This window comes from Aspergillus novofumigatus, assembly GCF_002847465.1.
Source record: "Aspergillus novofumigatus IBT 16806 chromosome Unknown P174scaffold_1, whole genome shotgun sequence".
NCBI classification, from domain to species: domain Eukaryota; kingdom Fungi; phylum Ascomycota; class Eurotiomycetes; order Eurotiales; family Aspergillaceae; genus Aspergillus; species Aspergillus novofumigatus.
This window is the reverse complement of record NW_020194274.1, coordinates 3,206,107-3,233,729: the sequence shown is the minus strand read 5'-3', so window position 1 is coordinate 3,233,729 and position 27,623 is coordinate 3,206,107. Positions and strand designations below refer to the sequence as shown.

General features: G+C 50.4%; 12 protein-coding genes across 12 annotated transcripts; 9 read left to right on the top strand and 3 right to left on the bottom strand.

The window, feature by feature from the left end:
- Positions 1 to 26: 26 nt before the first annotated feature.
- On the top strand, positions 27 to 410 carry P174DRAFT_416708 (uncharacterized protein; the record flags this gene model as incomplete). The annotated part of the gene is made up of 3 exons (XM_024824523.1): positions 27 to 88; positions 148 to 337; positions 393 to 410. The coding sequence occupies 3 exons, from the start codon at positions 27 to 29 to the stop codon at positions 408 to 410; spliced, it is 270 nt and encodes an 89-aa protein (XP_024687601.1).
- Positions 411 to 2,103: 1,693 nt separating this feature from the next.
- P174DRAFT_427243 (HNH endonuclease signature motif containing protein) lies at positions 2,104 to 3,183 on the bottom strand (the record flags this gene model as incomplete). Its single annotated transcript, XM_024825419.1, has 2 exons — positions 2,104 to 2,526; positions 2,566 to 3,183. 2 exons carry the CDS (start codon positions 3,181 to 3,183, stop codon positions 2,104 to 2,106), a joined length of 1,041 nt encoding a protein of 346 aa, XP_024687600.1.
- A 1,612-nt stretch (positions 3,184 to 4,795) lies between these two features.
- hat1 (histone acetyltransferase catalytic subunit HAT1) lies at positions 4,796 to 6,671 on the top strand. Its single transcript, XM_024823130.1, has 4 exons — positions 4,796 to 4,866; positions 4,946 to 5,221; positions 5,280 to 5,544; positions 5,608 to 6,671. Exons 1-4 carry the CDS (start codon positions 4,848 to 4,850, stop codon positions 6,575 to 6,577), a joined length of 1,530 nt encoding a protein of 509 aa, XP_024687599.1. The 5' UTR covers positions 4,796 to 4,847; the 3' UTR covers positions 6,578 to 6,671.
- A 293-nt stretch (positions 6,672 to 6,964) lies between these two features.
- Positions 6,965 to 7,858, top strand: P174DRAFT_447562 (U6 snRNA-associated Sm-like protein LSm4). Its single transcript, XM_024828675.1, has 3 exons — positions 6,965 to 7,166; positions 7,247 to 7,438; positions 7,497 to 7,858. The coding sequence occupies exons 1-3, from the start codon at positions 7,164 to 7,166 to the stop codon at positions 7,659 to 7,661; spliced, it is 360 nt and encodes a 119-aa protein (XP_024687598.1). The 5' UTR covers positions 6,965 to 7,163; the 3' UTR covers positions 7,662 to 7,858.
- Positions 7,859 to 8,027: 169 nt separating this feature from the next.
- Positions 8,028 to 10,279, top strand: P174DRAFT_382746 (pentatricopeptide repeat protein; the record flags this gene model as incomplete). The annotated part of the gene is made up of 2 exons (XM_024823129.1): positions 8,028 to 8,648; positions 8,728 to 10,279. The coding sequence occupies 2 exons, from the start codon at positions 8,028 to 8,030 to the stop codon at positions 10,168 to 10,170; spliced, it is 2,064 nt and encodes a 687-aa protein (XP_024687597.1). The 3' UTR covers positions 10,171 to 10,279.
- A 1,110-nt stretch (positions 10,280 to 11,389) lies between these two features.
- Positions 11,390 to 12,142, top strand: P174DRAFT_35514 (uncharacterized protein). The gene has a single exon (XM_024821739.1). It carries the CDS (start codon positions 11,593 to 11,595, stop codon positions 12,022 to 12,024), a length of 432 nt encoding a protein of 143 aa, XP_024687596.1. The 5' UTR covers positions 11,390 to 11,592; the 3' UTR covers positions 12,025 to 12,142.
- Positions 12,143 to 12,510: 368 nt separating this feature from the next.
- P174DRAFT_437442 (putative phosphatidylinositol-3,4,5-trisphosphate 3-phosphatase) lies at positions 12,511 to 14,837 on the top strand. The gene is made up of 4 exons (XM_024826303.1): positions 12,511 to 12,743; positions 12,793 to 12,824; positions 12,929 to 13,013; positions 13,105 to 14,837. The coding sequence occupies exons 2-4, from the start codon at positions 12,822 to 12,824 to the stop codon at positions 14,766 to 14,768; spliced, it is 1,752 nt and encodes a 583-aa protein (XP_024687595.1). The 5' UTR covers positions 12,511 to 12,743; positions 12,793 to 12,821; the 3' UTR covers positions 14,769 to 14,837.
- Positions 14,771 to 17,590, bottom strand: P174DRAFT_437441 (putative phospholipase A2 (PlaA)). Its single transcript, XM_024826302.1, has one exon. The coding sequence runs from the start codon at positions 17,427 to 17,429 to the stop codon at positions 14,958 to 14,960; it is 2,472 nt and encodes an 823-aa protein (XP_024687594.1). The 5' UTR covers positions 17,430 to 17,590; the 3' UTR covers positions 14,771 to 14,957.
- A 206-nt stretch (positions 17,591 to 17,796) lies between these two features.
- P174DRAFT_400039 (EXO70 family protein) lies at positions 17,797 to 20,316 on the top strand. The gene is made up of 3 exons (XM_024823889.1): positions 17,797 to 18,292; positions 18,359 to 18,576; positions 18,642 to 20,316. The coding sequence occupies exons 1-3, from the start codon at positions 18,009 to 18,011 to the stop codon at positions 20,024 to 20,026; spliced, it is 1,887 nt and encodes a 628-aa protein (XP_024687593.1). The 5' UTR covers positions 17,797 to 18,008; the 3' UTR covers positions 20,027 to 20,316.
- Positions 20,317 to 20,401: 85 nt separating this feature from the next.
- On the top strand, positions 20,402 to 22,668 carry ade13 (adenylosuccinase ADE13; the record flags this gene model as incomplete). Its single annotated transcript, XM_024823888.1, has 9 exons — positions 20,402 to 20,453; positions 20,538 to 20,624; positions 20,724 to 21,451; positions 21,509 to 21,625; positions 21,682 to 21,754; positions 21,810 to 21,888; positions 21,945 to 21,951; positions 22,004 to 22,061; positions 22,121 to 22,668. The coding sequence occupies 9 exons, from the start codon at positions 20,402 to 20,404 to the stop codon at positions 22,369 to 22,371; spliced, it is 1,452 nt and encodes a 483-aa protein (XP_024687592.1). The 3' UTR covers positions 22,372 to 22,668.
- Positions 22,669 to 23,464: 796 nt separating this feature from the next.
- P174DRAFT_362321 (uncharacterized protein) lies at positions 23,465 to 24,977 on the bottom strand (the record flags this gene model as incomplete). Its single annotated transcript, XM_024821850.1, has 5 exons — positions 23,465 to 23,491; positions 23,544 to 23,977; positions 24,039 to 24,344; positions 24,440 to 24,600; positions 24,676 to 24,977. 5 exons carry the CDS (start codon positions 24,975 to 24,977, stop codon positions 23,465 to 23,467), a joined length of 1,230 nt encoding a protein of 409 aa, XP_024687591.1.
- Positions 24,978 to 25,341: 364 nt separating this feature from the next.
- Positions 25,342 to 26,337, top strand: P174DRAFT_35382 (uncharacterized protein). Its single transcript, XM_024821734.1, has one exon. It carries the CDS (start codon positions 25,706 to 25,708, stop codon positions 26,213 to 26,215), a length of 510 nt encoding a protein of 169 aa, XP_024687590.1. The 5' UTR covers positions 25,342 to 25,705; the 3' UTR covers positions 26,216 to 26,337.
- The last annotated feature ends 1,286 nt before the right edge of the window (positions 26,338 to 27,623 follow it).

The window sequence follows — 27,623 nt, the reverse complement described above, 5'->3', positions numbered from 1 at the left end:
TAGATGAAATATATGAACTTTAAGAAATGGTCGATGTCGATGGTAAACCGTTGGTTGTTGTCATCATCTCGCCAGCTCTCCCTCCAGTGTCAGGCTGGCTCCTCTGCAGGGCTCCTGGGGTCGAATTTGTCTGACCGGGAGCTGCAGGCTCGCCACGGGCACCGTTACCGCCAGGTCCGGCTTGATTTTCTACATCTTCCGCGTTGGGCTTCGGGGCTTCGACCTACTGCAGGTGCATCCCGGCCATTTGAGGATTGCCAGTGCCCCGTCCCAGTGCCACTTGTGGACTTTCTCCAGCCTGGTTGTTGTCATTAGCCGCAAGGCCTTCCCCAAAAACGTAAGATTGATCCCTTACCATTTAAGGCTCTTGGGAGGCTCCCGCCTGAGCGCAGGGCGCTGCCAACCCCTGACAAAGGGTCTAAGTCATTGCTCACCAAGGAGGTGTCAATGTGCAGAAACGGCGCCTACCGAAGTGAGGGTCAAGCAGCGTAAAAGACGACTGCTAGTGGAGTAGGTGAGAGACTAGGTCGTAGTTCCTCACTCAGCTCCCCATGCGTCATTTACTCGTCCACGATACTAGGAAGACACTCTAGGGAGTCTTCAATCCCTATCCATGGCAAAGGAGTGACCGCGTCCGCCTTGTCCCCCGCCACCTTCATGAGTTTTAGAAGTCCAGTGGTGATGCTTGAATGCCTGACAAAGAAGCTTCAGGACTACCTGACTGAGAGAGAACCGTTACTGTACAGGTCCATCGCCTATATTTCTTCCAAAACCAGGGGAAAGGTGTCCTTAAGCTCGCGCAAGCGAGCTGCGCCTTCCACAGTCGATTCCGTCTCAGAAACAGGGGGTAAATACAGTACGGATTCCCTCGAAGAAATGCACTCTGTGCAGCAATCCATGCCACATATCCATCGACTCCTGGAAGGAGACTGAGCAGGCGCTGCCCGCGGTAATAATACCATTCATCTTCGGTGGCCCCGACCCCGGGAGGCTGAAGGTAGCCAAGCTCAGAGTGACGAGCGGTGCAGAATTCATCATCGAGATAAAGGTGTATGCATGGTTTTTCGGTAGAAAGGACCATGCCTGAATCGGGACAGTGAATAGAATGACCGTCGATCCAGCGAAGAGACCTTCAATCTCAAGATCTTCTGGCCGAATAGTTTGGGGAAGGTTTGAAGATAGCCATTCCCTATAGGTATTCATTTCCTAGGGATCGTCAATCAACCACTGTGATATAGGAGGGGAAACATTGCAAGACCTACCTCGACCGGCCTTCTTGGCTCTTGTGCTCATCAGTGTCATGATTCGCCCAATGGCACATAGTCCTTCAGCATCGCCTGAACGTCATCGGGCATCTCTGTGAAAATGACTGTTATCGGCTTCTGATTCGTCGCAGTCATATCGGACTCGATTAGGTCCGGACTGGACGGCAGACTCTCTCATCAGCCATCTTTTATCAGAATCCAATACCGCTGGACGGTCCAGACGATGGTAGTCCTGTCCAGGGATTACATATCATAGTTACAAAGGTGTAATCTTTTGACGGTTATCCGAGATGGAGATGATGGGAAAGATCTGCGGCGCTGGAGTCGGTCCTTGCAGGCTGGCAGCTCGGCTAGAGAGTGAATAATGCAAGTTCTCAGGGCCTTGCTCTTGGCTGGGAACTACCGGCATGTGAATTGCTGCCGCTCTTCATCTCGCAAGGGAGAACATGATTGTGAATGTCTTCGGCACCAGATTAGACCATCATCAAGGCGATTGACTCTGCTTTTGTCACTGCCATTACTCTGATTGAAACACACTGATCTGGATTTAGTATGGTGAATAGACTTCCAAAGATCAGAGTAATCTTGTTGACATTTTCCAGCAGAACTCTGTTTAACAGATTTACAGGCTGTTATGTTGCCTCTCCTACCAATGCTATTGAGTCTACCCAAGATAAGAAATCAGATTTGAATAGTCGCTTAATTCGGCGGTTGTGGTCATCGTGAATTAGGGTTCCAACGGGCCCGATGTCATGCGGTAGGGAAGACCGCAATTCATTGTAGCTACTAGCTCCGTAAGACGAAGTGGTATGGAGGGGGCCTGTCAATGTTGGTTATCTCAGTCGTCTGTCGAACCCATTCCATCGAAACGACGAACATGGGGCACCAATGCAAGTTTAGTCACAGATAAGAGCTGCGGGATATTGGTACTACCCTTGCTAGCGAGGCCACCAGTCGCATCATAGTCCCGTAGCACTCGGACGATCTTCGTACCTTGGCCGGCGGCATGAAGTATGTTCGCAACGGCACAGTGAAGAAGAAAAATAGGTGAAGCCAACGGGAAGCGTCCATCGTGGGCCGTCATGCTGATAGTTCCACTCGCTGGCAGCTCAGCTCGAGGGGCTGTTGCAAAACCACGGAAGGTCTTGATACGATATTGGTTCATGGTGCCTGTTACCTGTTCGAGTGCAAGACTGAATCGTCGAAATTGGGTGTGCAGAGGTAGGGAGAGCGTGATCATATTTACCATGGAGTTAATGTCCTGGTAATAGAAGTTCAGCTGGGAACGAAGTCAACGAACGCTCGGGAAATAACGAAATATGTTTGTCCAAACAGCTATTATCTGCTGTTTCTCATATTCATTTTTGAACTTGGATAGAGCAAAAGGCACAATATACGCAGTTTCTAGGTCAGCAGTAATCTCGTCGGGATATAACTCCTCTGAGAGAACATCGTAATGACCCAATAAACCACATTTATTGCCATCTCTGCGAAGCGCATCTTCTTGTAGCTGTCGTTGGGCCAGCGTCATCGACTCGTGCTCGTCCCTCATATTGGCAGGATGCTCTGTCGATTCTTCACTGCCCAATCGCGGTATCTCCACCTTCTTGGTGCCGGCAACCATCATCGGTTTGAGGAGGCATGAAACGATACTCTGGGCAAGTTGGTGCAACTTATTGCCCGCCCCAGCCTGAATGATATCCCCGGCAAGGTTAACTCTACCATCGGATGGAAGGTACCTGAACGTTTCCCGAAGGAGCTTCACGGTCTCGTCGTCCGCATCCAAGGGCACGTAGCTGTCCGGTGTGGTGCGTACTTCCCCGGGTATCTCCACAAAAAGGGTGACATTTGTTGTCGCCTCAATTAAATCAGAGTAGCTTGTACCCCGATTGGGCTGCGTGCTTCGGTAATCGGCCATCTTTTGGTTGCGAACCGAATAGATAGTCATCACCAAAATCCAACAACGCTCGACTGAAAAAGATATCTGGATGATGTACTCCATAGTAGGGATCGTATATGAGAGTTATGGTGGTATAGATAATATTTTGACAGTTATCCGAGTTGGAGAAGGCGTGGAGAGATCTGCGACGCTGGAGCGGATCCAGTTGAAGCTCGGCGTAGAACGAGGCCTTTTCAATTCAAGGAACGCAGGGCCGTCCTTGCTGTTTGATGATGGTGGTTGATGCACAGACAGATTCGAGTGAGGTCGAATGATACAACGGTTACCAACACACATTCGCTGCACCGTGCACTTAACCATGGTATCCTCTTCGCTGACTCCTAATCCGCCGTCACCCCGACAGGTAGTATTACTTAGATAACTTGGAGCTACATTACCTCTTCATGAAGAAACGAGCCTGCATACGAATCTGCTAAATTTCTGAAGATGGAATCAGTAGCGCAGTACTTGACTCGGGTCGCTCGACAAACCGAGCAAGTTCAAGCTCTTGCTAAATCGGCGACTGCAACCCTCGCTAGCCCTCAATCAGACGAACCTAGCCGGGTTACACCTCAGCAAGAATCATCTCCACCATCCCAATATGAAAAGTATCTCAGAGATGGTGAAGGACTCCAACTGTATGTCCCCTTGCATAGCAGTTTTCGCGGGGATATCGTGATACAGGAGCGCGAATACGCCCGAGACTATGCGCTATTAGCATCTGAGCTGCAGCCAACCTGCGCGAGATTTTCAGGACTCGTGTGTTTTCTGGGTCGACAGCTCCTTTGCAAGAACTCGCCCTCATACTTCAGCTGATCCAGCCAAAAGAACCTCTGCTGCGGCTGCTGTGGTGTACAAAAAATGGCCTAACAAAGAAGAATGGGAGTTTAGAGCATTCGGTCTAGCAAGAGTCCACTCCTCTAACTTAGCCGAGCTCTTCGCAATCAGAGCAGCACTCGAGGTGGCTGCGGAGATTGCCCAAAAGCACAACTGTTTGAGGAAAATGACAATCTTCACTGATTCTCAAGCAGCATTGACAGAGATTTCGAAGTTTCCCTACGAAACAAGTATTGCGGAAAATATAGAATCGTCATTCATCAAAGCAGCATTGCTGCTATACAAACTGGGTATTCGGCTTGAGGTGCGATGGGTTCCAGGGCACAAAAGAGTCCCAGGGAACGTGGCAGCTGATTCACTGGCCAAAAGAGCTCGGAAATCTGTCGCGATATTACCTCTCAATTTGACTTCGGAGCAGGATGCATTGTTCCCGTTGCCATAAACACAGCCTTGAGCGGGGATACCTGAGCAAACTTATGAGACAATGGGTCGTCATACACTACCTATAGAAGCAAGATGAAGATCCAGTTAGCTGAAATGACGAGACTTTTAAGTTATCAATAGAAGTGCCTTTCTAAAATCTGTCCATCAATGCATCTAGCTGCAGCTTCATGATAGATGGACGGGTAACACTAAGCAACAGCTCTTAATGGCGCTAATCCTAGAAAGGTTATACCTGCTAAGCTCTCCGCGCAACGCGATCATCCGCAACACGCGTTGAGAAGAAGGACGAGAGATTATCTTCAGCTTCGGTCTTTCACTCTGTTGCCGTCACTTTCCCTGTCATCTGTCTATACTGTGTCAGTATGGAAAACGAAGGCGACTGTATTTTCCCACCCCATTCCACGTCAATTCTTTTCCTCACTGCCCTGGATCCAGCTGATCGTGAAATGCATTATTCCAGGGACGTGCGATGCGAACGACGCCGTCAACATTACCATAGTTCAACCCGACGAACAGAAGCTGAAGACAGTCTCTAGCTTTCATCCTCAATTTACATACCCCATCTTCGGCGATGATGAGCGCATCTTCGGTTACAAGGGCTTGATTATCCGCCTACGGTTCGCGGCGCATGACCTCCGCCCGCACCTTCACATCTCCTACGATGAGAAGTTCAAGCCCGTTGAGGACATTGCGGCAGTGGATATTCTGAAGACATTGAAACCATGGATCCCAGAAGGTTGGTATCGCTCACTAATAGTGCTCGGTTTCTTTCTAATCAAGACATCAACTTGTAGAGGCCTTTGTCACCCTCCCCGACTATGAAAAGGCCGTGCTAGAGGATAAAGCCGCGAAAGATTTCAAACCCCCGGGCAAGTTGGTACACAGCTATGTTTCTCGGAATAGAAACTATGAGATCTGGGCCGGCTCGCTGGCTAACCCTGAAGTTCGACGGTTGCTGGATCGCGCTCAAATCTTCGTTTCGCTCTTCATCGAGGCAGGCACCCCTCTTGCTACAGAAGATCCCGAGTGGACACTGCAAAGATGGACTGTCTACTTTGTGTATGTGGATCTGCTGTTCCATGACGTGATGACCCATTACAGCCGCTAATGAGTCCCCTACAGGTATGAGAAAGTGAAACCTCCAACACCCACTGCTTCCGAATACTCCATCGTTGGATATGCGACAACATATCGCTGGTGGCATTACCGCAGGGACAAGACACAAGTCCCTGTTGTCAAGGACGATCCATTTCCCTCTGGACCGGAAATTCATCCTTCACAGCTCCCATCGCGACTGCGTATCGCCCAATTTCTTATCCTCCCTCCTCATCAGAATTCAGGACATGGCAGACACTTGTATACCACCATCCATTCGGCGTGTGTACAGGACCCCACTGTTGTTGAATTGACCGTCGAAGATCCGAACGAAGCCTTTGATGTTCTGCGGGACTCTGCGGACTACCACATACTGCGTCCTGAATTCATCAAGCACGAGGTGAACATCAACCCCAACCCGTACGAGGCGCACTCAAGAAACCAACGACCACGACGTGTTCCTACGGCCGCCCTCATTCCAGTCAAACTCCTCCATGACATTCGTACATCATACAAGATTGATTCTACACAGTTTGCTCACATTCTCGAAATGTTCCTGTTGAGTCAGATCCCTCTCAAAAACAGACATGCCGGCGGAGCAAACATGTCGCGGCTCCTGATTAAGAAGCACAGAGCGGAGGATCCTAACGAGCGGCGCTACTACTGGTGGCGCATGCTCACCAAGCAGCGCCTGTACAAACGATCCAAGGACATCCTGATCCAGCTGGATCTTGATGAGCGCATCCAGAAACTCGAAGAGACAGTGTCAAATGTTGAAGAAGGCTACGAAGTTCTTTTGAAAGAATTTACGGAGCGGGAAGAGAAACTCAAGGCTAGAGGAGGGGAAGAAGAGTCGCCAGCTGCCGCAGTTTCGGATGATGCAGGCGCTGGACCCAGCGGTACTAGCAGAGATCAACGGGTCAAGCGGAAGTTCACGGTAGAGGACGACGAGGACGAGGTTGAGGAGGAAGATACGGCCAAGCGAACAAAATTGTAGAGGCGTACACAATGCCTTGACGGTGCAGTCAGTATTGAGAACCTGCACAACGTCCTTTCTATGTATTTTACCAATTGAATCCTTGAAATTCGTCATTTCTACACAAATGTATGTGATGGTATCTACTTACAATCGCACGGGTTCACCTGAAGCCACTGATTGGAGGCCAAAGTACTTCAGGATGTGTCACCGTGCGGTGTACCAATGGTAATTGATCTGCGCGATAATGAATGACCCATCGGACATACAATGGGTTGGATGGAAGGGTATCAGAATGGAAATTACAATAATAATATGAGCCTCCCAACTGTTCTCATACTGTATCGCCAATATCGGATCTTCACTTTCTCCGGGTCTCTGCAGTTGCGACCACCCGCCGCTTGTAAGCTCATGTGGAGCTTATTTGATATCCTTGGACATATCACATAACTTCGCTCTGATTCACTGATATTGTATCACGAATATTATTGACTGTCCTTTCCAATATCTCTCTTCTTATTTCATTGACCAGGAAAGGCGCTCTTTGTGCCGCCTTAAAGCTCAGTCCCAGCCAACCTATTCCTCATCACATCTGCCCAACCTCACAATGGTGAGTAACAACCCCACGGGACATAGTTATTGCTCCAGCATTTTACATCTCATGTCGCTAAGATATTGCGCACCTCATAGTTACCATTGGGTCTTCTGACGGCTGCGCAAGGCCATCCCATGCTTGTGGAGCTCAAGAACGGCGAGACACTGAACGGACATCTTGCCAACTGCGATAACTGGATGAACTTAATACTCAAGGAGGTTGTTCAGACTAGCCCCGAAGGCGACCGCTTCTTCAGATTACCAGAGGTCTACGTGCGAGGAAACAATGTATGTCACATTCATCCTACATGAGACATGCTCTCGTTCCAAGCTAATGAGCGTTTAGATCAAGTACTTGCGAATCCCAGAGGAGATCGTGGAGATGGTCAAGGAACAGCAGCAAAACCAGCCACAGAATCGCAACCGCGGTGGCCGTGAGGGCAGGAGCGACAGAGGCCGTGGTGGTGGCCGTGGCGGCCGGGGTCGCGGCCGGGGTCGTGGCGGCAGTTAGATATGGATATGATATTGCGTATAACGAGACGAAGAGAGAGAACAATCGATACCCCGGGGAGATCGAGCATGTAAATTGCTAGGAAGGACCGGTTGGTGGGTTTGTCGAGCATGGCCTTGGCGTATATGGCTCGGTGGCACTTATTTTTCAATGGGATTACTGCTCTTGAACATGGTCGTTCAGTAGATTCTGTCTGTAAAGTACGAAAATTTATCAAATTAATCAAATTATTCAAATTATGTCAGTTGCGTCTGTCCTGGTTGCAATTTTGGGCATGTCTCTGACGGTGTCATAAGTCACGTGATTGTGCTTCTCTTCTTCGGCTTCCCGATGCGCAAAGACAACTCCGCTTTGCATGGGCTCGAGATGCGCCGAAGTACGGTCATTCTCGATGGACTCTGGTATTGTCTATGTCCATCATTTCGGATCAGTGCTCCGCATAATGCGAGGCAGCTATTCGGGGGGAAAAGGCCGCAAAGACACGATTTCTCATCGGCAATTGCAACTACTCCGCGAAGATGCCTGAACAGCGATGCTACAAAAGGTAGTGGGGAGCCAAAGGCGCAAAGAGGTACTGAAAGCCACGGGAATGACCCCAGCGGGTCGTCAATAGCATATCAGTCTTCGCAACAATCACAATTGGATTCTGGGCGCCGGGAACATGTCAGTCCGCCGCTCAATACCAGCATTACCCTACCTCCATCAGCCGGCGTTCCCAAAAATCTCGAAGAGCGGTCGACGTCGGACCTTGAGAATCGGCTTCAAGACCTAGCAACTGGAAGCCCCAAAATCCTCAGCGCGTCGCAGATATTACGAATATTGATCAGAGATCGCCATGTGCGCCCCGAAGTACGACACTACCGAGCGCTGATTCTTGCCAACTCCGATGCGGAGCGCGGTTCGCCGGAAGTTGTTCGCCAATTACTCTCGGAGATGGAGAAGGATGGGATACCTGCAGATTCCGGTACACTTCATGCTGCATTGCAGGTATGGCAGTCTCATTGCGTCTTAACGGCATAGCTCTACGAAATGCAGGGTTCTTGACTAACACGGGCGATATTCATAGGTTCTCGCTGTTCACCCTGATTACCTACTGCGTCAAGAAATACTGCGCACCCTCCGAGATCGATGGCTGCCTCTTAGTCCCGCTGGCTGGCACTACGTGGTGGCCGGCCTCTTGAGAGAAAACCAATTAGAGCTCGCACTAGACCATATCGCGCACATGGAGCGAAAGGAGATCATGGTCGAGAATTGGCTACACAGTCTGTTAATATACAATCTCTGCGACATTGGGGATTTCGACGAAGTTCTCCGGCAGATGCGCAAGCGGACAAGTCAGGGTCATGACATGACGACGGAACTGTGGCTGTATGTGCTGGATGTGGCAGTCGCGGCATCTCATCTCGAAACTACTCGATACATATGGACGCAAATGGTACAACTGGGGTACCTCCGTCCTTCGAAGGTTCTGTGTAGGGACACTCTGACGGTCGCGGCCGAAAAGGGCGACACGAAGCTCGCTTCTTTAGTGATCCGGTTTCTTTCGGAAAGTGATGTCCCGCTCATCTTGCAGGATTACGAGAAGACGGTAGAGGCGCATGTCAAGTCCGGCAAGCTCTCGTCGGCGTTTGAAATTCTCTGTAAGATGCACAAAGCCGGTATCAAATTGGAACACACTTCGACGCGGGCCATTTTCAACTACATGGTTCAGACTAGGACTAGTCCACGGCAGGCATGGGCTATTCTCAAGAAGCTGAAGTCCTTGAAATACCCGATCCCGATGGAATGCGCGCATGTGGTCATCGAGCTTTGCGACTATGAATCCTTCAATGATCCGTTTGCGGTTGATGAAGGGATCTCACTCTACCAGGAGCTCTACACCTTGTGTCCAGGCAAGGCCGACGTTTCGATCTACAACACCCTTATAGGGATGGCTCGCAGAGCAAAGAACATTCAAGCCGGCATGTTTGCGGTAAAGGAGATGTCCTCGCTTGGAGTGATCCCGAATGACAAAACTTTTGAACACCTAATCATGATGTGCTTAGATGCTGGCAATTTTGAATCGGCGTACAGGTACTACCAGGATTTGGTGGCGCGGGGATTCCGTCCCGACGCATACACGCGCCAAGAGATCAGGAGCGTATGCTCCGAGTCCAACGATCAATTTGCGATCCAATTGAGAAACGATCCGCAGATGCAGGATGTCCCAACTGAGGATCTCATTGAGCGCAATGAAGGAGCTTCAGACCAGTCGGTTTCCATCAGAAAGATAGGGTCCGAGACGCCTCCAAGATATGCAGACCGCTCCGAGCGTCGCATGCGGGAGCCTCCCATGCGGATTCTTCTCTCGAAGGAAGCCCGTCGAGCGGCGAGCAAGGAGAGACGAAAGAGGAAGCGAAGACGCTTGGCGATGGCCAAGGCCCAAGAAGAGGAGGGCTGGATGGACTATGAGCCAGGGGGCCTTGTGCCGGAAGATCAGTTGAAGCCTGATGAGACGCAACCCAGCTAAAAATTGGAGACGAGGGGCTGAGAAGGGACCCTGTCGTCCATTTGTATATGTATCACAATTTATACCTTGTATAGTACAGTTGTATACCCGTCGAATACGAGGAAATGACAAATGATACCACCACTGGAATTGTCTTTCGAGTAGCAGAGTTGTCACTTGTCAGCAAGTCGGTGACTGGCCCCAAGGGGTTTGCTCGTGATCATTACTCTTCACGGTGTGTCCATCAGATATTTTAGCCATGACTAGTGGTGGCTGTCGGGAGTAGCACTGCTTGAATCCGAGTGAGACACAATGGAACGTCAAGGAGATCGCCTAAACTTTTAGTGAAACCCCCAGTGCATTGACCCTGGTTGAAGCCAAGAATCGGTGGCCAAACACTCAAACTTCGGTTCGAACTTCGAACTCTAGTCGAAAGTCTCACAATGATCAACAGGAGCGAACTCAGAGGATAGACGATTCAGGAGGCACTTAACCTGGTCGCCGGTTTGATCGCGATATCCATGTCAAGTGATACTGATCCCTTGTGAAATTATGAAATTATGCAGGGAACAACCCAATGCAACAATGCATACAATACTGGTAGCCGGCAGGATTGCGGGCCAACATAAGCTCTGAGAACTGATACTCTTGCGATCGAACCTTAGTCGACATTTTGAACTATGGTTCATTGCACCGCTCCTTCATAGTTCACGCTTTACGGAGCATCCGAGTAGCCGTTCAAGGGGCGGAGGAACGTCTCAAACACTGGACTATGACAAGTGCCGAACTATACATGGATCCTCGGTTTGCGATCGTCGGAGCGAAAAGCCAGTCTAGTCAGTCCATTGTTTGATGATCAGTTCTTGAGACGACAATGGGTTGCAATGGATTCATCGCACGGCAGACATTGGTCTCTTTGGTTTTCGGTACTCGCTTACACCTACAACGCGGGTTCTCCTGCTGATTATAATTAGAAACCAGACGAGACATCCAGTGACACAGCTTCGTGCACCTCGCAGATTTGCAGGAGATCGACATCCGCGGTTGGAAACCTAGGCACACGGCAAGGGTGCATGGTCATTATGATGTTTCCCATTCTAATTGACTGACAGCTTGAGGACGCTGGAAAGTCTGCTCCACCTACGCCAGCAGGCCAGAAGCAGGTCCCTCCCATGCTTGCCTGCCCTAGAACTTGTTTGGCTATATATGTGTCGCAGACATTCTTGATCACGTCGTCTCCTCTTTCAGCACCCTTCTTCCTCTCCATTGCACACTTCATTCTTCATAGTAAAGTCCTTAATGGATTGTCGCCACGCTTTTTGTTGATATAATCTCATACTTAATATCTGTCTTTCCCGTGTATATACCTCCTGCACGTATATATCTGAGTCACCTCGATCTGTCTATACTTTCATACCGCGATCATCCACGTCAACGGTCAACATGCAGTTGGCTACATTCCTGCTGGTCGCGCTCCTGTCGATCTTCAACATTACCTTGGCAGCTCCCGCCTATCACCATTACACCGTGAACCCTGCCAACCCTGCCCTGACCTGGCATGTCTCCAACTTTTATACCGGCTGCTCTCCTGGGGGTTGTGCCTATCGATTCGATATTCTCGGGATCGCCACTCCAAACACTCCCGGGTTCAACACTACTTGCAACGGCACTGACGTGGAGACAGACTACACCTTCTGCAGAGACAAACACATCAAAGCTAAATTGACAGCTTTGAAGTCTCGCGCATGGAAGGTCGAGGTCATGCACGCGTGGTTCAAACCTGGAGCCGAATTCTATGCCGAGGGTTCGGCCAACATCACATCTTCCATGCGGAACTTTACAATTCCTGTGACGGATACATACGGCGCTGCTTGAGCTGAATACGGCGACTCGCTACTTAACCATGAGATGGCCTGATCTGAGAAACAGGTCTTTCATGGAAGGAATTGATCGCGTTGATCCGCGAAAACAGGCCCTTACGCTGGCAACGTGAGGGTCAAGAAACGATGTACAAACCGGGTTCTGTACCATTGATATGAAGATTGGTCTGTTTCTGCTACTGTCGACTTAGTGATGAACCCCATCTCATCGGGATAATCCCATAACAGCATCTATTTATTGTGATATATATCAGGCTCGAACTCACCGTGGTTCTGTTCTCTTGTACCTAATAGACTAGCACGGGAAAAAGAAAGGAAGAAATTAAAACGCTTCCTTAATACCTATTATTTCTACCCCAAGTACCACTGTAGTTCTAGGTAAATTGTAAACAATCAGGTCGCCGCTCTGGTGGCTGTGAGCCTGTGACATCATCCCCGCTTGTCCCCAGAAGCATCCCCAACTGGACAGTTCTGGCCCGCTTATCAAGTATCACTATTCGAATGTTGTCGTTTCATTTTCCTTGCGTGGAATATTTAGATTGCTTCAAACAATTAATTGATAACCTCAGGTGATCAGTCTACAATAAGTGCATAACCATTTTGACTACTGATCAGAAGATCTGGACTACGCCTGTTCGATTGGCATCAGCTGCAACCTTCTCCGCTCGCCTGGGAAACTGAGAGACCTCAACGAGAACGGGGTTTTTGCAAATGGTGAGAAAACCATTTCGAAGGGTCTTCTGAGAATTTACTCACGAAAGAGATACAGCTGCTTCACGGCACTTGATACCAATGGTACGTCTCTATGATTTGCCCCTTTCTCCCATCCCTAGATCCTGCAACTTGTTTGACGCCTTGCCGAGACTGACCAACAATGCTTGGCTCCTTGATTGATGCAGGCGTCGATCCTCCGGCAGATTGTTGCTGGACCCAGAATAAGACATCCTGAGGCCGGCCTGGACCTCTGCTACGTCACAGACAACCGTGAGCGTTCTGTCCGTTCCTAGTAGTGATGTCTCGAATTGTTCTTCCTATTATCCAGTGGGCTCCTCTGACACTTTCTCTTTGCGCATAGTCGTTGCAACCTCAGGACCTTCCTCTAACTATCCGCAACGTGCATATCGGAATCCTCTCGATGCGTTAGTGAACTTCCTCGACGCCAAGCATGGCAAGAACTGGTGGATTTGGGAATTCCGAGCTGAGGGAACTGGATACCCTGACTCGGAGGTCTATGGACGAATCCACCATTACCCATGGCCGGATCATCATCCGCCGCCGTTTGCGCTTATCCCAGCAATTATGGGAAGTATGAGGAATTGGCTGCATAGACTAGATGATCCAGATGGCGAGGGGAAGTCGCAGCCCGCCGAAGGGAAGAGAGTGGCCGTTGTGCACTGCAAAGCCGGTAAAGGACGCAGTGGGACCATCGCGTGCAGCTATTTGATTAGCCAAGAGGGATGGAAGATGGAAGATGCCCTTGAGCGGTTCACCGCGAGAAGGATGAGAGTTGGATTCGGGCCTGGTGTGAGTATTCCCAGCCAACTGCGCTGGGTGGGGTACGTCGACCGGTGGGCGAACCAGATGGACAAGAAGTACATTGAGCGGCCGGTTGAGATCCTCGAGCTGCACGTTTGGGGCCTGAGAGATGGCGTCAAAGTTGCCATTCAGGGATATGTCGAGGAGGGCAAGAAGCTCAAGTGTTTTCACTTGTTCCATCGCAGCGAACGGACGGTCGTTGATGACGGCAAGACCATATTTCCAGCGAAGAATACCCAAGATGGCAGCGAGAGCAGTAGTAGCAGCAAAACAGACACAGCCACCGACTCGCCCTTACCCGCTTCCCAGTCTGTTACTTGGCCAAGCAACATTGCTTCTACTTCCTCCCCCAAGCCCACCGTCACCGCTCCCCTAGCATCAGGAGCTGACGGCCTCGGCGCTGCTCCGCAAAGACGCATCTCGGCCGTCATCCTCCGGCCCAGCACACCAGTCATCGTCCCCTCCTCCGACGTGAACATCGACTTCGAACGGCGCAGCAAAGCCGCCTACACCGGCTGGGCAATGGTGACCTCCATCGCGCACGTCTGGTTCAACGCCTACTTCGAAGGCGGCGACAAGCACGACTCGGGCGTCTTCGAGGCGGACTGGGAGTCCCTGGACGGGATCAAGGGGACCTCCAAACGGGGCGTCAAAGCGCTCGACCGCCTCAAGGTCGTCTGGCGGTACGCACCACCTTCCCGCTTTGGCATCAGCGAGCCCGGTAAGGAGGACACCGCCATCATGGCGCAGGCCATCACGGAGCCCAAACCAGGCGAGCCGATCCGCGAGAGCCACCCGGCCGACTGGCGCGGTCAGGAAACGGGCGCAGCCGACGAGCACGAGCGCGATCAGGAGAACATTCCCACGCGCATTGCGGAGGTCGACACCGGAACCAAGGGACTTACGAGCGCGACGGAGCATCCGTTGCTCACGAGCGTTAGTACGACGGCTGCTACGGCCGTATCGGCGACTGCGCACTCCATCCACGGGCTCAGCAAAGAGCTGGGGCTGCGGAAGCAGACGGATGAGAGTAAGGACGTCAGTCTTGCGGAGAGCGAAGCGGAATCGGGACAATCGAAGACGGATACGGCCAAGGGAGATGAGAACGGGGATTTCGAAGGCGTCCGGCCATATTTCGGGGACAATGGTGATGATTCCGAGCACCGTTCCGGCGATGCTGATTCTACGAGGAGTCCGCGATAGATAGCCAGGCTTGTTCGTCGTTTCCTCTGTATGTTCTTATGTATGTATGTTGTGACAGTATAAATCAAGACAAATGTAAATCTTTACAACCAACCTTTATCCCAATGTTACTCCACATCGTAGTCTAACAAACTATTCTTACAGTCGTCATCCCAACAGGAAAATATATTGAATACCGACACATCCGGGTCAAATCGGCACAAACCCTTCCATCCGTCCCCTATGCGCCCTCTCCTCCCGTCGAAGTCGGTCGGACTTCTTGCGCTCGTAGACTCCCCGCACGACACGCTTCACTTGTTCTTCGCCTTGCGCGAAGTTCGCTTTGGCCAGCCCAATCACCGAGTCGATCTGTTCAGGCGTGTAAACAAAGTTCCAAGTGGACAGGAAATCGTCCACTTCGGGGTTAATCGTACTGGGGTACGGCGTCAAAGGGTGTACTCCGTCCTTGACGTTTGCAGAAGATGTCGTCTCCGACTGCTGCGCGGGGACCGGTTGTTTGGACATGGACGAGCTCGGAGGCAGCTCCGGGGCGGTGGGGTTGGGCAGCAGGGGGAAGTAGACGACTGCGATGCCCGCGTCGGGATGCATGAGGTGGAAGTCTGCTTCCGAATCATCTCCGTGATGGGGATGGAATAACCGTTTCGACGGTGGTGGTTCCTTGTCAGACACCCTTTCTTGCTTTGTGCCGACCCACACGTTGCAGTAGCCTAGATCAGTATCCTGGACAGATGGTCGGTCGTCGCTGGCTTTCGGGGGCTCCATGGGGTGCGATTTGCCCACTCCGTCTTCATGGTCCTGGGGACCATTTCGTCGTGCGTCGGACATCTTCTCGTCTACTGCATCTTGCGTGATATTCTGCGGCTCTCGCAACCTCTCTTCTGTCTCCTTCAGCCCGGTGTCTTCTTTGGGCCAGCCCGCTCCAAGGGGCCATCCCTTGATGCCTCGTTGACGGGCGTATCCATCCACGACAGAAAGCCAATTCTCTTGTTTGATGTCAGCCGAAGCGTCAAAGGCGACAACTATATCGACATCTCTGCCTGGCCTTAGAAGCGGGTAAATGGGCAAATTGTTGCTCATTCCCGCATCCATGAGCCGGAGATGCTCGCTGTGGAAGATTGATTCCGGGCAAGAAGGCGGTAATTGATCTTTCATGCCTAATACGTAATTGGGGATGGTCGCAGGGTCGATCGGGTGGACACGAATCAGGTCTTTGGACTTTCCTTGGATTAGAGAGTCTACGCCACCGAAGCCTACTATGCCTCGCAGCAGCGGTCGAACCTCCTTATAGTAATGGGATAACGTCGCGCAGAAAGCACTACCCCACACGCCCATCAATCCGGGAACACGCATCTCAGGCAATGGGTATTCCCCTTGCGGTACCACGTTGTGCCCACCATTGAAATGCCTTCCCAAAGCCCAGGTGGGAATACCTGCGCCTAGCTCCTCGCAGAAAAATTCAAAGGGGGTAAACTCGAACCACTGAAACCATGCTTCGCTCTGTGACGCCTTAATGAGCTTTTCAGGTGTTATTTCCTTTTTCAGTTCTTCATCTTCCACTGCTTCTAGCACCGGGATCTCGTGACGGACAGCTGTGTATATAGGCATTGGGTGAGCACCATTGTAAAGATTGTACCTCTGGTTTGACAATTTCAAATCTTGGTGCGAGACTCCTAGTTCTCCTTTGGGGACTAAAAGTCTCGCGGCCAGTAGCATGCCATAAATATCGACCAAGCCAAAATCCGCGCCGGGGTCGCCTTTCAATTTCTCGACCAGTCCGCTGAGCAGATACTTGTTGGTAGGTGCAGTTGTGAGCAGATTGAGAGCCTTGGGTGGGAACGCTATGTGCACCCCAAGCCTGTTCTTCAGATGATCGACCAACCGATTATAATCCCGACCAGTGATCGATGAATGGTATAGAGTCTGCAGCCAGCAACTGCCACTGACGCCAGCGGTGTAGGTGACACAGTCCCACAATCCCACTTCCTGAGCAGCAAGATACGAGCCAGTGCCGGCCACGAGGGCGCGCAGACCACCTCCCGAACCGCACATCGCGATGATAGGAACGTCATCCGGATGAATATCCTCCTCAGGAATATTCAAGTACGAAGCCAATGCCTTTACAGCATGCTGTTGCCGCTTGCGCCGGAAGGCCAACTCTTCGTCACACAAGGTATTTCCGACGCGGACTCTGGCTTCTTGAAGAATCTCTGGGTGCACATCTGGATCGTGAGCTTCTTTCCAAATTTCTTCCGCAAGAGAGCCAGGAGCCATGGAGAGCTCGCGTTGCAGTTTCTGCACCGTCACAGGGAGCAATGAGGTCCAGTCGGGAATGATCGATTTCTTTAGGCTATCAAGTTCGATCCATTCGGCATTACCAACGGTCTGCTTCACACCGTCGAATTTTTGGATGATGTTGGCCCAAAGTCCCGTCTCTGCATATTGAGTATCCTCCTCGTCGCCAGCACCTGAGCTTCCTGAAGACTTCCTTTTTGACCGTTCGTTGGCATTGAGCCTGGAGGACACGGAAAAGCATGCTTTTGAGTCCGATTGCAACAGCTGATTATGGCGGTCACCTCTTTTATAAAGTACCCCACTACCCAGAAGGCCCAGCGCAGCAGGAGGGACCGTCCAACGCAGGCGATAAACTCCTGCTGCACCCATTGTGAGGCGGGCAACGTGTGACGAGGCAAAGGAAGAAGACAAACGCATCCGCCATTCACTGCTATGCTGGCAGGCCAGTTGTGGATGGCCAGACCATGGCGATCGCTTGACTTAGATCGTTGGTATTTGTGGCTTGATTATCTTCCGCATCTCCCCCTGCTTTGTCTTTCCGGCCTTTTCTCGCACCATCGGGAATCGAGGGGATAAGGGAGTATGACGACATGTCACGTGGAAAGCTGCGGAACCGCAGACGGGCCGTGGCTCCATATTAGGATTAGCGCACATTGCGGAGAAAGGAGGATGCAAATCATGCAATCATCCGCTTTTTAGACTCGGGTCTATCTGGGGGAGAAGAAGCCCAAAGCTCCATCCAATCGATCATGCTTGTCCCTTGAGGCCAGGAGCCTCATCGGCCAGCTGTTCATCTAATACATATCATTGCTTTGTTTTCATTAACTTACCCCTCTTATTGGAAGATAATGACAGCTCTTATCATCAGCTCAACTTCGCAAATTACACACTTGGTTTCGAATCCTTAATTTGGGGTCCATTATTGTGGACCCTTCCGGTTGAGCAGCCATGGTCGCTCCAAGGAATAATGCTTATGCAGAGGAGAGCGCAGAGGTCGAGGTGCTGTACGCCAACCTCGAGAAGCTCAAGCTCCTCACCAAGAAGATTCAGGGCTCCCTGGTCCGCCTCGAGACCGGGGGTAATGTCGTAAAACATGCGATAGGTCCTATCTACAGCAATACACAGTCTCTTCAGATAACCAACAGCAACATCGACAAGGTCAATGAAGCCATCGAGCGCCTTCGTCAGCCACTCGATGCGAAGAACCGTGAGGAGGGTATCATCCGCGCTGGGTAAGCGATAGCCTTTCTTCCATTTCGTCCGCAAGCTGCACTGTATGCTGACTGGTTCCGAAAAAGACCACAGAGTGTGGAATTGGCTCAATATCTGGCGGCGATGAAACGTGTGGACAAGGCTCTGGTCGATCTGAGTTCAACAAACCTCAAATCTAATCAGAAAGCAATTTCCGAATTCAACTCCCTCCTTAGTACAGGAAACGCGAAGCTTCAGGACATGCTTCGTGGGATCTTGAATCAGTATGCTAGTCCGATTGAGCCATTGCATTACTTAACGAAAGGTGCGAGATTGCTTTACAGTCGATCAAGTCTTAGACCGATTGCGCTGACTTCTACACTCTCACAGATCTCCCGTTCCCATCAATACCCCAAGAGACCATCTCGGAGTTAACATCAATATGCGCGGCAATCGATTCAGCAGCAAGCCACGGACCGCAACGCGGTAATGGAGGCAACCCAGCGCTCAAAATATACGCCGATGTGCGTGGGGCTTACCTGACGTCAAGCCTACAGAACCTTGCCATAGCCTCGCTGAATACTGTCAAACGAAGAGCTGCCGACGGTCCCTACAAGCAGGGCACTAACGGCATAGGGATATACTCTAACGCGCTCGAAAACTTCATATCCACCGAATACGAGATTATTGCGCAAATCTTCACAGGCGACCAGCGAGGGCTGGCTTTGCAGACGACGTTCCGATCTGCACTGGCCGAATACTCAAAAACCTTGCGTGAGCTCAACGAGTATATCAAGGCCAATCTGATGACGGACTGCTTCTTAGCGTTCGAGATCATCGAAATTGTCACAGCGATGTCTTACCGCGTTGACTCGAGGACGGGCGAGCTAAAGAGCTTGTTCATAGAAGCCCTTCGGCCAGTTCGTGAGACAGCAAAGTCATCTCTCTCGGAGCTGCTTGAGGAGACAAAACGGAAAGCCGCGAGCATCCCGGTTCTTCCTCCTGACGGCGGAGCAGTCCCTCTCGTGAACGAAGTTATGAGCTCGCTCACTACATTGACTGGTTATTCCGGACCGTTAGCATCCATCTTGACTTCCCTAGGAGACGGCAACTGGCGCTCCACAGCCAATGCATCAGGGACCGCTCCTTTAGATGTCAGTCCAGACAGCTCGGCCTTGTTATCACACTTCATTCTGGATATGATTGAAGCTCTGATGAGTTCTCTCGAGGCTCGAGGCCGAGCACTTCATCGTTCGAAAGCCGTGCAGGGCGTCTTCCTGTCCAATGTCTTCTGCATTGTCGATCGCGCTATTCGACAAAGCCCTGAGCTGGCACGCCATTTGGGCACACCAGACAGCATCGCGCGTATAGACACATTCCGGAAACGGGCCACTTCAACCTATCTTGATGCGTGGAAAGAAACATCGCAGTATCTTCTGGACGTCCAGTATACATCGCGTGCCGGAGCCCGACCAGCTTCCGGTGGCATTGTCGATTCCAGCGCAATAGTCAAGTCACTCTCATCCAAGGACAAGGATGCCATCAAGGACAAGTTCAAGGCATTCAACGCAAGCTTCGATGAACTGGTGAACCGCCACAAGGCTCTGTACATGGAACGGGAAGTGCGCGGAGTGTTGGCGCGTGAGGTACAGGCCGTTTTAGAACCGCTATATGCACGCTTCTGGGACCGCTACCACGAAATTGATAAAGGCAGGGGCAAGTACGTCAAATATGACAAAGGTAGTCTCTCTGCGCAGTTGGCTGCATTGGCATAGGAAATCAGCACAGGGGTTGTGGTCTCCGACATCGGCATCATCCTCCGCTAAAAGCTGGCCCTGATACAGTTGGAAAGTATGGTGCTTCGTGTCTGCAAAGTGCAGGAATGGGGTTTTATGATCAGATACCCATGCAGCTTGCCTGATATACCTCGATTAATTATAATACTTCTAGTTGGACATGTACATAGCCGTTTTTGCTACTCCATCATGTGATGATCTCCGTGTTTGATAGCCCCTCCTGATAACGTGACTGATAAGCACCCCCCACTAAATTCTACAAAATTTCCTTGGGGTACGCACACATCGTCATTCGACCTTTTTAGTTCTTCATCTCCAATTCTCCTTAGACAAGGCCGAATTCCTATCGACAAGATGTCTTCCAGCAATGATGTATACCAAACTCCTCTCAACTCGCGTTATGCGAGTAAGTGTGCCCCGCAATTTGCGCTCTTGAAGCCGTGGCCGAGTTAGTCCCGCTTTGTAGTCACTAATGGTCATTGATATAAAGGCAACGAGATGAAGTATCTTTTCTCTCCCAGAAACCGATTTTCAACATGGAGACAATTGTGGTTGTGGCTTGCGGAGTCTCAGAAGGGTGTGTATAACCGATTGCTCGCATCCCTGAATGCGAAGGGGAGAACAGTCTCCCTCTAACGGGAGTCACCACTGAAGTCTGGAGAGCTAACAAGCGCAGAGCTTGGCCTTCCTATCCCCGATGAGGCCATTGAGCAGATGAAGGCCCACCTCACTATTCAGGACGACGAGTTCAAGGTTGCTGCTGAGGAGGAAAAGCGTCGGAGACACGATGTCATGGCTCACGTTCACGCCTTCGGCCAAGTCGCTCCTGCAGCTGCCGGTATCATCCACTGGGGTGCTACTTCGTGCTACTGCACGGACAATGCGGATCTTATCTTCCTCCGTGACGGATTGGATATTCTCATCCCTAAGCTCGCAGTTGTCATTGATAAGCTCTCTGCTTTCGCTAAGCAGTACAAGGATCTGCCCTGCCTGGGTTTCACCCACGGTCAGCCTGCTCAGCTTGTGACCGTTGGAAAGAGAGCCTGTCTATGGATTCAGGACTTGCTCATGGATTTGCGGAACCTTGAGCGGGCCCGCGATGATCTCCGTTTCCGTGGTGTCAAGGGTACCACTGGTACTCAGGCCTCCTTCCTCCAGATCTTTAACGGTGACCACGACAAGGTTGAGCAACTTGATGAGCTTGTTACCAAGAAGGCCGGTTTCGATTCGGCATTCATCATCTCCAGTCAGACGTATTCGCGCAAGATCGATGTTGACGTTGCCAACGCTCTTGGCTCGTTTGGTTCTACTTGCGAGCGTATCGGTATTGACATCCGCCATCTGGCTATGCTCAAGGAGGTTGAGGAACCATTTGAGAAGGACCAGATTGGAAGCAGTGCTATGGTTAGTCGGACTCTTGCCCACAAGGTGAAGAGAACGTGAACTTACTGTGTCATACAGGCTTACAAGCGTAACCCTATGCGGTCTGAGCGCCTTTGCTCTCTCGGAAGACACCTCCAGAACCTGCCCAAGGATGCTCTGGACACCTACTCCGCACAATGGTTCGAGCGTTCGTTGGTAAGATAATACTCTCCGACTTCGCTGCACGCAACATTACGATTGACCATTTCCAGGATGACAGCGCCATCCGTCGTATCAGCATTCCCGAGCTTTACCTTTCGGCCGATGCCTGCTTGATCCTTCTCAGTAAGTGGAAGCAAATTATATATTTGTGTTTGGCACCATCTGACGCGTATTTTAGACAACGTCACTTCCGGTTTCGTTGTGTACCCCGAAGTCATCAGACGCCGTGTCAACGACGAGCTCCCTTTCATGGCAACGTAAGTCACTTCTCCTTGCTCTCTCTACTGCAAATAATATACTGACCCTTATGTAGTGAGAACGTAAGTCTAATCCAGCGGAATAACCTGAAGAACACATATACTAATTGAATAGATCATCATGGCATGTGTGAAGAAGGGTCTCTCCCGTCAGGACGCTCATGAGGAAATCCGTATGCTTCTCTCTAGCCTCTCCTACCGCAGAGTACCTCGCTAATATCAAGGCCCGCAGGCGTCCTCTCCCACCAAGCATCGGACAACGTCAAGAAGCTCGGAAAGGACAACGATCTGATCGAACGCGTCCGCCGCACCGCCTTCTTCACCCCCATCCTTGACGAACTCGATACTCTCCTCGACCCCAGCACCTTCGTCGGCCGTGCACCCCAGCAGGTGGAGAAGTTCACATCGACAGAGGTCAAGAAGGCCCTTCAGCCCTACGAGGAGCACCTCCTCAAGGCCGAGACCGCCGCTCTTTACGTCTAAGGCTGTATCCCACACCACTATCCTCTCGGAAACTCATAACTTCCTTTGGAATACAATGTTGGAAAATCACCCTGGGAGGGAATGGATCTCAACCCTGCCCGAAGAGAAACTACGTCGGCACTTAATCAAGCGGTACCACGAACTGTCTGCTAATGCCATGGATAAGCTACGATTGAGACGCGCTATACACAAAAGTTTGATGAGTCACGCTCAGTACAGTGAATGGAGATTTTCTGATATAGATACGTGTATATACTAATGATATAGGATGATTTTTTGAATAATGGCCTACTTTCTACTGCTAGTCTAGTAGCTAGGCGTGAATCTGGATCCCGCGTAACGATACCTGCCAGTCAACGAAGCCGACTGCAGGCCCACTCAGGTATATGCTGTACTACATGCCACAAGCCAGCCGCCTCCACGTCCTCCAGGTTACACAGGCTTTAGTCGAACCATCCTATGTCAAAATAGAATGCATTACTAACTTTGACCTCTTATTTTTCCCAAGCAGCACCACATCGTAGAAGGTATTAAGATTAACATGCCCAGTCGCGATGATGAAGACCGGTGACGTAAATGGCGACTCAATACATGGCCCAATTCTTCCCCTTTATTCCATTATATTCGTCCTCTTCATCCTTTTATGAAAAGCAGGAAAGGGAGATCATCAAACGGCAAAAGGCAGAAAGCCACCCATGCTGAGGAAATGCACCAGAAGCAGATATGGCGTTTGGAGTTCGCCAAGAATTCACGGACGTAGGAACATTGAAGAGAAATCTAAATACTAGAAAAATGGCTACAAAATGATCCGAAGAGAAGCAGCAAAAGACGTAAGTTGAAAGAAGATGGAAAGAAAAGGGGAAAAAAAGGAAAAAGGCGAGAGGTATATCCAAGAAGCGCAACGGTGACTTCAGAGTCGCTGAGGGGAAGGATGAGGGAAAGCAATCATTAAGCAGAAAACGTCATGCACGGCATAGCTTCATAAGAAGCATGAGCGCTATACCTACTTGTTCGCTCCAGTCATCATCCTGCTGACGGGATATTTTAGAATATGATATCACGTTGAGCAGCTTATGGACATGACTTTGGTCCTTTAGAGAGCGGATAGCCAGTTGATGATCTGCGGAATGTCAGACCAGATAGTCCGCTTAATAGCAGAGACGAGAACTTACCATCATGGCTTGCATCATAGCTACCTTTTCACCATAATGTTTGCCGTCCCAGCTAGCAGCTTGCAAGGTTGCATTGTACATGCCTAGAACTTCCATCCCTCTACTCCGAGCTGCTTTTGTCGTGTCTAGAGCATACTGCCACACGGCACTGTTGACAGGAATATTGGTATCGGTGGACAGCTTCTCATGACCGGGAGCCGTGGGCCCCACCCAAAGCAGAGGAGTGTCTTGTTTGCTGACTTTCGTCAGAGCGAGCCATTCGTCCATACTACTCTCGGCTGCGGACAAGGAAAATGATGTCGAGAGCGAAACACTGTGAATCACAGGGACAGGCTTCTTTTGGCTGTCGGAGCGAGCGAGCAACTTCTGAACTTTCTCATGAGAGTTTCTTGAGGCGGGCGATCCAACTACTTTCACAAAAGCATGAGGAACATCTGAGTGACAAAACGTCAGCGCTAACATGTATGGAATATCTTCTTGAAGTAGATAACTTACGGGTTGAGCAGGCATAAGTGCTTCGAGGTCCTGATTTGTCGCCCGGGAGAAACATATCCTCGCTGGAACTGATTCGCTTCAGCCAGCAGGAGGGATTGGTGAATTGAGAGTCACATCTGCATTGTTCACTGTACACCTCATTCATCTCCCAATCTTTCAGAGCGCCAGTGGCGAGGTTTTCACGGAGAAGGATATTGAATCCAGCATAAGCATCAGCCAGTGATTCGTCACCGATGAAAGCGATTCCGTCAAATTTTTGGAGTATATCGCAGATCTGAGAGCTGCTATACCAACGATAGACACAACCTAAGCATGTCAACAGAACCGTAGCAAGCGCCAGCAGAAGATTCAAAGAGACGCATTGGTGAGATGACGTTAGGGTCAACCAATCCCGCTCGTACCTTGTGATGTATAGGCAGCATCAAAGCCATGACGGCCTCCATTGCTCATTGCGCTGAGCAATGAGTCTCGAGTCTGGCAATATCGCTGGTCTTCTGGGGGGTTGTATAAGGAGACTGAGGAGATGCCGCACTCCTGACGACCCGCATAGTGTGCTAGAAAACTGAGGAAGAGAAACGCTTCGGTAAGTATTAAGCTGCCATGACAGCTGAACAGACAAGGTCACAGAAAAACTTACTCTTTCCCCGCAGTTCCAGTGGTAGATTCCGTTTCTGACGGGGCGAAGGGCAGCCAAAAGAGGTCCCTTATAAGCCAGACGGTGTAAAACACGCCCAAGACCCAAAGGGACGCCATGAGTTTGTAGGTCGACGAACGCCAGGTGACTCTCCGAATCAACCTTCGTCCGTTAGGGCCCTCGATAGGGCCACGCCTCTGGGGCAAATGATTCTGCTGCATACCGGAGAATGGATATGCAACAGCCTCGTTCATAGTAGACGATGAGGCTATTGATTCACTGTTTGAGGCACGGCGACGGGACATGGTTTGCTGACCGTTCGAACATGCAGATTAGAGCACGAGATGGGGGAGACGGGAGACGTGAAGCTGGTGCACCCATGCAACAACAATCTAGCGGTCCTATCCTCTGCCTCTTCGAACAGTCAAGCTGGAGGAAAGCAGGTTGGGGACGGCCGAGGAATTGCAGAGAGTTAAGCGTTCAAAATGAAGCTGAAGGGGCGATGGAAAATGGGGGGATGAACTTGAGCCGATGATGGCGAGAGATGACAGCAGAACGTGCGGTGGGAGTAGCAGTGACTTAGGCACAATGGTGGCTCGGAAGAGGGGCCCTTCTTTGGGATGAAACTGAGTCGTTAGGGTCTTTCCTGATTCGGATGTCCTCGACCTTGTTCTTCTGTCTCTCTTCTTCTCTTTCTTCCTCTTCCTCGTCTATCTTCCTTCTCTTCTCCTTCTCTTCGTATTTCCTCACTGTCCCTTTCTTAATGGGAATGCTTCACTTTTTTAAGAGAATATGGGAAACAGAAAATATCTCGGTGGACCGCCAAATGGATAGCAATAATACTAATTATTATAGTGAATCTTTGCCAGGCGCACAATGAAACACAACGGTTGGTGACTTGAGAGGGGCAATTTCTCCTAAACTGGAGCCAGTCACAAGCAGGAATATGGCATCGACAGCATGAGCGCAAAATAAGTAATTCCTGAGCCCAATTTGCGGATCCTTCCTCTCTATCGGGGTTGCTGATTAGTGAATGCATAACCGAGAGACAACTTCACTAAAAAAATTCAAGCAAAAACCACGGCCAACGTGGAGAATCAGTCGACGCAGCAGAGAGCGAGGATCGCTGCATCATCGTCATCGCCTGCATCACTTTTCACCAGAGCAGCCAGATGAGGATAATCAGGATTATAGAACCTTCGATGGTTCTGGCCAAGTTCCTTCTTACAAAAAAGGAACGATTCATCGGCGGGTAATGGAGATCCACCCATCCCCGTTGAACCGTGGTTTATTTTCTTTTTTATTTTCTTTTTCTTTTCGCGAGAGACGAAGCTTTGAAAAGGAAGAAGAAGAACTGTCCTTACCTGTTGTTTACTTAATGCCTTTTCCGGGCCAGCCAAGCGCTTGTCCTATTTCACTCCTGGGTAGAAGAAAAAGCAAAGATAGACGGCGACGGGAGTCAAACGATGCAGCAAAACGAAAACAGTCCACAGAGAGAGAAGAACAAAAAGAAAAAAAGAAAAAAAAACTTAACACAAAATAGAACTGTGTGCACTGTGCAACAGGGGAATCGCGAACTGCAACCAGGAGTTCCAGACAGCCCGCTGCGGTGAATTGACAGCCAGTTAGATAAATCTGCCGGTTGATTATTCTCCAAGAGCAAGTGGGCGACCCTTGTGTGGTTGGTGGGCCAGACAGGTGTCAAAAGGGAAAAACGAAAGACTCCACTGCCAAAAAGGTTTCTGGGCGCCGCAAGATCACGAACTCAGAGAAACGGCTGTTTTGGAATGTCCTCTGGGTGGGAGAGTCCGGAAGCGCCTCGACCGACCAGAACCATCAGCCCAAAGTACTCGACACGTTTCACTGGGAGATACGGAGTAGATAATGGGCTCTTGCCGTTCCCTTTGAGCTTCATCATCTCGCAGTTCCACTTCGCCAAGTGGCAGCGGTCATTTGGGCGATCAAGGACGCCGATGATGGTGAAATGATGATGATGATGAAAAGGTGCATCCAGCTCAAACAAAGAAAGGACTGCTCTCGCGATCAATCATTTCTTTTGGTGGGGTTAAGCTGTGTTATCCTGCTCAGGCGTCACATAATGGTCATCGTAGAGCAAAAGTACGTGCTGCTGATATGCTCCTGTAGGTAGGCACTGGGCAATCGGAAATTGGTGAGGACGACGATTGATCAACAAGACAGCTTAGTCGTTGCCGATGTCGTCTAAATAGTCTACGTCTACGCAGCTTCTTTTCCTCTTCCATGGCTATTCCATTATTATCGCTCATCAGCGACCTTAAATCCTGTTTGGCGGGGATCTGCCTCATGCATGTAAACCATTCTTGGATAAGTCAACTGTTGCGACTGTTGCTTCGTCATTCATAGGCACGGTCCAGATTAAGATCCTTTGTTACCCAAAATGATGGCAAGGAATGGCTAAGGAAGTAGGCTTGGAGAGAAAGAAGCAATGTGAAGTCACAAGGCCGGCTCGATACCAGATGGCTACGATTGAACTTTGACCTGTCCAAAGATTCCCTTTTGATTACGCGACGAAGCGTCTCAACTCGAGAACTGATGGTAAGGGTCAAGGACGACCGGAATATCAATCGGGTTAAGACATTTTCCCCAAGTCCAGAAAAGGAGGTTCCCTCTAAACGACGGTGCCCGTCCAGAAATAAATAGTCTCGTGGACTGGGAAATCGTGGGGTGTCAACTGTCAACCGCATCTCCCGGCAACTCAATTTCCATGAAAGCACAGCTGCAGTAGCGTGGTAATTAGCCTCATTCGAGTCTCAACAGGCCGAATGACCGAGGAGACCGTGGCTGAGAAGCCGTTAAGTGATCTGCCCCTTATCTAGATGGTTTCAGGTGAATCTGATGTCCGGTAAAACTTCCGCCTGCAACTGCCAGTGTAAGAGTGTATGTGGGCTTGCCGGCAAAACACAAGTCAAGCT

Excerpts from the sequence above, each read along its gene's own strand:
- hat1 (XM_024823130.1), top strand. Across the intron at positions 5,222-5,279 it reads GAAACCATGGATCCCAGAAG|AGGCCTTTGTCACCCTCCCC; the intron begins GTTGGTATCGCT and ends ATCAACTTGTAG. Across the intron at positions 5,545-5,607 it reads AGATGGACTGTCTACTTTGT|GTATGAGAAAGTGAAACCTC; the intron begins GTATGTGGATCT and ends AGTCCCCTACAG.
- P174DRAFT_447562 (XM_024828675.1), top strand. Across the intron at positions 7,439-7,496 it reads TCTACGTGCGAGGAAACAAT|ATCAAGTACTTGCGAATCCC; the intron begins GTATGTCACATT and ends ATGAGCGTTTAG.
- P174DRAFT_35514 (XM_024821739.1), top strand. The coding sequence starts at position 11,593 with ATGCAGTTGGCTACATTCCTGCTGGTCGCGCTCCTGTCGATCTTCAAC.
- P174DRAFT_437442 (XM_024826303.1), top strand. Across the intron at positions 13,014-13,104 it reads CTGCTACGTCACAGACAACC|TCGTTGCAACCTCAGGACCT; the intron begins GTGAGCGTTCTG and ends CTTTGCGCATAG.
- P174DRAFT_437441 (XM_024826302.1), bottom strand. The coding sequence starts at position 17,429 with ATGGGTGCAGCAGGAGTTTATCGCCTGCGTTGGACGGTCCCTCCTGCT.
- P174DRAFT_400039 (XM_024823889.1), top strand. The coding sequence starts at position 18,009 with ATGGTCGCTCCAAGGAATAATGCTTATGCAGAGGAGAGCGCAGAGGTC. Across the intron at positions 18,293-18,358 it reads GAGGGTATCATCCGCGCTGG|ACCACAGAGTGTGGAATTGG; the intron begins GTAAGCGATAGC and ends GTTCCGAAAAAG. Across the intron at positions 18,577-18,641 it reads ATTGCATTACTTAACGAAAG|ATCTCCCGTTCCCATCAATA; the intron begins GTGCGAGATTGC and ends ACACTCTCACAG.
- P174DRAFT_35382 (XM_024821734.1), top strand. The coding sequence starts at position 25,706 with ATGCATAACCGAGAGACAACTTCACTAAAAAAATTCAAGCAAAAACCA.